The 7965-nt window shown below is 38.3% G+C and overlaps 1 protein-coding gene across 1 annotated transcript; it reads left to right on the forward strand.

The window, feature by feature from the left end:
• The first annotated feature begins 2605 nt into the window (after positions 1-2605).
• On the forward strand, positions 2606-5096 carry LOC115272205 (coiled-coil domain-containing protein 81-like). The gene is made up of 2 exons (XM_029915277.1): positions 2606-2680; positions 4874-5096. Exons 1-2 carry the CDS (start codon positions 2622-2624, stop codon positions 5058-5060), a joined length of 246 nt encoding a protein of 81 aa, XP_029771137.1. The 5' UTR covers positions 2606-2621; the 3' UTR covers positions 5061-5096.
• Positions 5097-7965: the final 2869 nt, after the last annotated feature.

Below are 7965 nucleotides of genomic sequence, written 5' to 3' on the forward strand. Positions count from 1 at the left end.
CTATGTGTCATTATTAAGAAAAAATCAGGTTGACATTTTATTTATTATTTTTTAAAATGTTTCTTGATTTTGAGTGAAAGAGCATGGGCATGCAAGATAGGGGGGCAGAGAGAGAGACGGTGAGAGAGAATCCCAAGTAGGCTCTGCATACAGCCAGATGTGGGGCTCAATCTCATGAACCGTGAGATGGTGACCTTACTTGAAATCAAGAGACAAGACACTTAACTGACAGAGAGACCCAGGCACCCGAGGTTGACATATTTTAAATGACATTTACCCCAAGGGCAAAAAATGCTTGTTTATAGATGATTAACTCTTTAACAAAAAGGTTAGAAGGGCAAAGAAACTTCAAGTTTTGAGTCAATGCCAATGGAAAAATATAAATAATAATAGAAGCTCTTCTAATTCTGAATACTTTGTAGTACTTTATAGTGTTTAAAAATTCATCCATATCTATTATTTGATTTTGAAAACATTATAAAACTGGCATTATGTGGGAAGGGATCATGTGGGAAGCCTGAAATAAGACTGCTAATAAGTAGTAGAACCAGATTTCCTAATGATTCTTCTTTCTTTCTTTCCTTCTTTTTCTTTCTCTCTCTCTTTTTCTTTCTTTCTCTCTCTTTTTTTCTGTCTTTTGTGGGGAAGGTTATAACATTTATTTATTTATTTATTTATTTATTTATTTATTTATTTATTTATTTATTTATTTTGAGAGAGAGCCTGCACAAAGAGCGGAGGGGCAGAGACCAGGAGAGAGAATCCCAAACAGGTTTCATGCTCAGCATGGAGCCGAGAGCAGGGCTTGATCTCACAAGCTGTGAGCCGAGATCAAGAGTTGAATGATTAACTGAGCTACCTAGGTGTCCTTGTGGTATTTTATTTTAATGATAGTCTACAATAAATAGAGTCGTGGAAACGTATCTTTAGGTTTTAATTTGCCATATTGTGGAAGAAATTTCATAATTGCCCCCTCCTTATTAACTGGTCAGTAGCTGGTATGACCTTCATAGTGGGTTGGACAGAGCAGATGTTAAGGAGGTAGTGAAAGAGTTGATCAACAGGTCTAAGTGTTGCTTAGTGTGCCTTAGGGGCATCTCTGAGAATGAACAAAATTGGTACAAATGAATTCTATTATCACCGGATGTTATAAAATCCTGGGTCCCATAGAGCAAAAGCCTGATATTTAAGTGAAAAGACTATAAAATGAAAGTCCTAAGACACGGTCAAATTCCACTCTCTAATTTCTTCTTTCATGGAGCTCTGGGGATGAGGATGTAAGAGCTGTGCATAATGAAGCTCCTGGTGTTTTCTCCACAACCTGGCTTCATATAGGATTTTAAAGATAGGCACTAACCCTGTGTCTATCAAGTGGCAACCCACAGCTATTACCCTTTTCCATGAAAACACAGCAGAAGCAAGGCCAAAGTGCTGGCCCATCTCTAATCTTCAGGGATTCTCCAGAGCTTTGTAGGTTAAGAACGTGTTTATGTGAGAGGACAGCATTTTAATTGGCCTGCTGCATCGAGACGTAACTTTGAAGGAGCATCTTCCAGAAGAAGTAGTCCGATAGATGCTCTATGAAACAAGGATCTAGAGGCTGAAGCAGATGGAAGGCTACTGCATGTGTCACCCTCCAGGACAGAATCAGAAAGCACATTGGCATGTTAAAGGATCTGAGAAGTCTGGCTAGAAAGGAGCCACTTTAACTGCCTGAACTGTGAATCGTGGAACACTAGGTTAATCCAAGGCTTGTTAACATCAAAAATCCATTTTGGGGAATTGCTGTCAAGGCGTGAGGGTGCTTGTCTTTCCCCCCATGTCCCGTAACTTACACCTGAGTGCTATCCTGCAGAACAGCTGTCTTGGGAAGCTGTCGGCTTATTTCAATGATGCTGCTTTAGCTGGAACCATATTGAAAACTTCTTTTTGGAAATGCCCATCAAAGCTTTTTGTAAACCATATCATTAATCCAAAAATAATTTTAATTATTATTCTATACTAGTATAATGTAATTATGTCATTACTGTATATGGTAATAATAATGATAATAGCTGCTATTTGTTGAGTGTTGAATCTGTGCCAGCCACTTACATACATAACTCATAAAAATCCTGTGAATTAGATCTTGTTGTTATCTCCACATACCCAGGGTCTAAGGCTACATAACTTAACAGTGTGGGGTTGCGAACATGAATCCACGTGACTTCAAAGCCCTTCTCTTAACCACCCCGTTTTAGATTATTTGGGTCAAGAGTGGAATTGGCCTGCTTGCTTATTTTCCTGATAGTCTCAACAAGTCAGCTCTCCTCGTAAACATGTGTAAAAGAAGCCATCAACTCTGAAGGTAATTTCCAAAAAGAAAATGGTTTGAGAAAAGGCAGCATCAGTGGAATTGGTATGGGACTATCCAGAGTGATAAATGAGATAAATTCCTCTTTGGATTTTCAGCTCTAGACTTTAAGCATTAATAATAATAATAACAACAATGAAAGAGAATATTATGGTAGCCTTTCCTCTGAGACTGTCTGTAGGTTATATTTGTGTGTGTCCTAGAGCCCTGCCCTAGGCATAACCTTTCCCTGTCTCTGTCCTCCAGAGGGCCTGGCACTGTAGACTCCATGTTGCCCAGCAGCGAGACCTCAGGGAAGCCATCCAGTAGTGTGCTTACATTTCCAAGGTCAGTGTTTTGCTCCATAGGTTCCTCCAGACTCAGCAATCCTTGTTGATTTATGAATGTGAGTGGGCAGTGTTTCTCATCTTTTCTGGCTCATGCTCCCTTTAGTGTACTCTCTTTAAGTGCTTAAGCAAAGAAGAATTTGTGGCATACACTTTCAGTGGCTAAGTTAGAAAACAATGGCCTATTAGACTATTCCTTTTTTAGGGTAATTCAACAACACTCTACATTACTTGGTGCTTATCATGAGAAATGTACTCTTAATCCCCTTTATTTCACCCCCCACCCATCCACCTCCCTCTGGAAACCATCAGTTTGTCCTCTGTATTTAAGAATCTGTGTTTTTGTTTGTCTCTTCTTTTTTTATTTGTTTTGTTTCCTAAGTTCCACATATGAGTGAAATGATATAGTGATTGTCTTTGTCTGCCTGGCTTATTTAATGTAGCATGATAACCTCTAGGTCCTTTTAGACGATTCTTTGTTAAAACTACTCTTAGTTCCCTAGAAATTCTGATACTGCCTCCCATCAATTTTAGTCCCTGCAATATTAGTGCAAATCTTCTCATCTTCTGGGCTTTGCTCTACCTTGCACCACTTCCTTTGAACTAGCTTCCTCTTTCTGCAATCTGGCCCACCTCCTGTCTGAGCTCTGATTCTTATCACTCAAGTGGTTAGGAAGATAAGGTAGAATAAAGGAACAACTTTATCCCAAGAGTGCAGTGGGTTTTACTGGGCTGCTGACAATTATAATAATGATCCTTATAATAATATGATAGTAGTTGTCAATCTATGGAATAGTTACTGTAGATACCAGATACTGTTAAGCACTTTCTCGATATTATTGTACTAATCTTCACTACATCTCACTATTTGAGATGTGTATTTAATTTTATCCATTTTATAGAGATGTAAAATTAATTGTAATTTTAATTCATTTTTTCTTTGAAAAAGTGGAACAACACAATGCAGTATTAAGAACACTGGAATAGGAGTCAGGAGACTTGCGATTTTGCCCCAGTCTGGCCATCACTTACTCAGTGTGTGCCCTTAATCAGGTTCTTAATCTTGATTGCTGTGCCATTAACTATTATGCATTTCAGGTGGAGGAAGTCTGGGACCTAACAACCAGCTTCCCAGAGTACTATTTCCTCATGGTTTTTGAGTCTGTGACATCCTCCTGTATTAGTCGGTTTGGAACAATGGGTTTGGAACTTCCCTTCCTCTTGGAAAGACTATATGACATATACCTCAGCAAAATCAGTGTGAGGGTCAGAATAAACATTAGAGCTTAGTTAATGTAGACCCCTAATTTTGTAGATGAAATGGACAGACCACTGAGTGGCCAAGCTAGAAATGAAACCATAGCTCCTGACTGTTCCATTCTCCTTTCCATTGTACCATGTTGCCTTACTCATTAAAAATAAATCACTGGATTCAGAATTATTTTATTGTGATTGGATTTTGGAAAGGAAATTTGGCTGCCCCCTTGGACATAATTTGTCTTAAGCATTCCAGGAGGGAAATAATGGCAGTGGGTCAAGAACAGAGATGAGGGCTCTTGTCAACTAGAGAGCCTTGAAGTGGACATGACGACTCAAATGCTCAAAATAGTGGTACATGTTTTCTTCATGTGAGGTTTAGTCCCTGCATTTACTAGAAGTACCATCCCTCCTCTACTCCCCTCTCTCCTGCTGACAGCTCTAACCCAGCACTCCATACTTGAGACCACAGAAAACCTACAACTACATGCACCAACTGAACACATCCATTCCCCCATTGTGCCTCTGCGAGCCCCTCACTTTCGCCTGGGGAAAGGATGGAGATGTGGGGAGGAGAAAGAAGGAGGGAAGAAGCAGCTATTTCTGGGAATATTTCTGTCTGCCTACCAGGCTGTGAGTCTTTGCTTTCAAGCCATCCACCAGCCAGCTTTCACTGTCACCGCTATGCATCTGCTTACAGAACCAAAAAAGACAGATTCAAACTGAGACCAAACCCCAAAGCTTAAATCCCTCAATTTACCTTCATAAGAGCTTTGTAAGAGCTTCATCAGAGCCTCAGCAAATCAAAGCAATTGTCCCCTCGACAGAGTGGGCATATTTCAGAACCAGAGAGCTAGCTGGGTTGCTTTTCAGCATTGAGAGTTCACACATTCACCTATTGAGACCCAGTGCAGTAAACATCGTGGCTTATTTCTAGGATTCCGCTCAAGGAGTTGAAGGAAAAAACACCTATGGAGGCCATTGTAGAAGAAAAAGATGAAAATGGAGAGAATGGAAAAGGGAAGCACAAATTAAATGATGGTTCAGACAAAACAGGCCTCAGAGGTAGGCCAATGATTCTGGCACGTTTTACTGCTGATGAGTCTAGCCATAGTGTTTGGTGACTTCTGTGCTCCAAATAAAGTTAGAATCACGAATAATTACTGTATTCTCCTTTCTAACTAATAACTTCTATTCCTGGAATCTTGTATCTCATCTTAAATACTTTATGACTCTCAGGGTTTAAGACTATGGTCTCCTTTACTGGTTCCTCATTACTTAAAGAGGTAAAAATTCATATGCCTACAGGGTCTAGTCAGATAATGTAAATGCATGAAATGGGCTGCGTGTAACATGATAGGGTGGCATGTTAGCATCAATAATAATTTTTATGAAAAATGGAGATTGGAAGTTTTACATCTTTGATACTTGGCTTAATAGAAGGCAGCTGGATTTTCATATCTGTGTCTTCATTTAGTCTCTCGTGATATGTGGTCTGAGTGGAAGCATATGAAGAAAATCCTAGGACTTTAAAGCTTTTGGAAAGGATCCTAGGGATCCTTAGGGGTTGCCATGCTACCCTTTGGAAACTCCTCCAAGAGAGTGTTGTTTTGTGGGCAACATACTAATTGATATTCAAGCAACAATGCTGATTGGTCCGAAAAAAAAATATAACCTGTATCAGTGGGCAAACATTGGCTTCTGGATATTATTTTTGCAACAGGTGGCCTACAGGATTACATATAAACTGTTAGCCAATATTCACATGTTTTGTGTCTGTAGCCTCATCTGTCACGCTTCTGTACAGACTCCTTTTCCGAGCAAAATTGTCTATTTATGTCTTTCTAACATATTTTGTCGTTCTCTGACTTCATGCTTCTGTTCAGTCTTTTTCTCCAGCCTAGAATGTCCTTTTCTTACAGTCTGTCCCAATCCTTCTTACCTTAGTGTCGTTTTTACATCTCACTTCCTCCATGGACACTTCTCTCATCACTGCATTCTGAAGTGTCTTCTCTCTTCTCTAAACATGGCAGACCCTTAAAGATGGCACCATCAATTGGAATGTAGACATTTTTCATCATTGTCCTGAGTTGCTATTTATTCAATGTATGCAAAGCACTTAGCATTGTAGGCATGTCCTAAGACCTCCATAATGAGAGCCCTCATGTTTTTTGTTTATATCTTCTTTTTCTCTACAACTGTAGATCTTCCCAGCTTAACAATGGGGCTGTGTTCAGATTATCCCATTAATAAGTTGAAACTATGATAAGCTGACAATGTGTTTAATGCCTCTAACCTACTGAACATTATAGCTAGCCTATCTTACTTAAGTGTGCCGTCTAGCTTACGTTAACCTACAGTTGGGCAAAATCATCTAACACAAAGCCTATTTTATAATAAAGTACTGAATATCTTTTATAACTTAATGACTACTGAAAGTGAAAAACAGACTGGATGCATGGGTTCAGAGTAGCTGGGAATGTATGGCTTGTTTCCTCTCCTGACTGGCTGCTGCCGCTGGCTGGGCCACCATGCCATCCCCTGAGAATGCAGTGTCACATATCACTAGTCCAGGGAAATATCACAATTCAAATTCCTAAGTGCAGTTTCTACTGAATGTGTATCGCTTGTACACCATCAAAACCAATATCAAAAATTCCTGTCAAACATTAAGTCGAAACTTCCTGTATATCTTTAGAAAGATTTTGAAGGGCAAACACTTGCCTCTTTCATCTTCTAAAGTGACCAGCCGGTGTTGTGCACATAATAAGTATACAGCAAAAATATTTGTTATAATCACACAAGGACAAGGGACAATAATTTAAGAAATGTATTTCTATACAAATTTTCCGGGGTAAAGTAATGAGTTTTAAAAATCAGTGAAAGTACAAAACCACCTATTTGAGGAAACTTGGTTTCGTTCATTTTTTGAGGTCATGCCACCCTCAGCTGGCATTGTTCGTGGTGTTTGGAACAGATGTCATCTAGCTTTTAACTAAATGTTTGCCTCTCCACGCTAAGAAGTGTTTTATGTTTTATTGAATATTTACTTATCTAGACCCGAGAGACAGGGATTCCCCACTTCAGTGAATAAATGTAACAAAGTAGGATTTTAAGATTGCAAATGTAACTTTTATATCACACAATTTAATAATTTAATTCCAATCTCATCTCCACACTACAGGCCAAGTCTATCACAATCTGACTGAACTAAGCACTTAGCAAACTATTCACTTTCCCCCTTGCAACTCATTTATGTAAATGGAGGGAAAAATTTTTATAGTTTAAGATGTATATGTCACTATAACATATACAGATAAGGTGGCTCTCTTTTTTCCCCCTAAGGCTTTATGCAAAGAAAACATATGCTTGCAGAATAACATCATAAGGTTTCACAAATGCAAAGATAAAACGTGCTATCATTTATTTTCTATGATAAAATCTTTGCCTTGTCTTATGAAATGTCCAAATCAAGGATAATTATACATTTTTCTTATTCCACCTGCACCATGACACGTTTAACACTTTTAGATGATTCAAAAGACTAGAAAGGAAGAAAATTGTCAATTCAGTGGTAAACAATACCATTAAGGTGCAATTATGATGTAAAAAGGAAAGATAAAGAAAACTAAGGCAAAGCAAAACAAAAGCAGAAACTGAAACTAAAGAAAAAAGAAAAAGAGAAAGATACTAGGTCACATTCGTTAAGATGGCTCCTATCAAAAACCAGAAAATAATAGGTGTTGGCAAGGATGTGGAGAAATAGAAACCCTGGGCACTATTGGTGGGAATGCAAAATGGTGCAGTTGCTATGGAAAACAGCAGGGCAGTTACTCAAATTAAAAATAGAATTATCAAATTATTCAATAATTCTACTTCTGCATATCTATCTAAAAGAATTGAAAGCAGGATCAATCCTTTTCAGAAAATTAAAAAATTATTTTCTTTTATTTTCATTCCAGTGTAGTTAACATGAAATGTTATATATAACAGAGTGTAATATACCAATGTACATTTTAGATGTACAAT

The sequence above is a fragment of the Suricata suricatta genome, chromosome 11 (genome assembly GCF_006229205.1).
Source record: "Suricata suricatta isolate VVHF042 chromosome 11, meerkat_22Aug2017_6uvM2_HiC, whole genome shotgun sequence".
Classification (NCBI taxonomy): Eukaryota; Metazoa; Chordata; class Mammalia; order Carnivora; family Herpestidae; genus Suricata; species Suricata suricatta.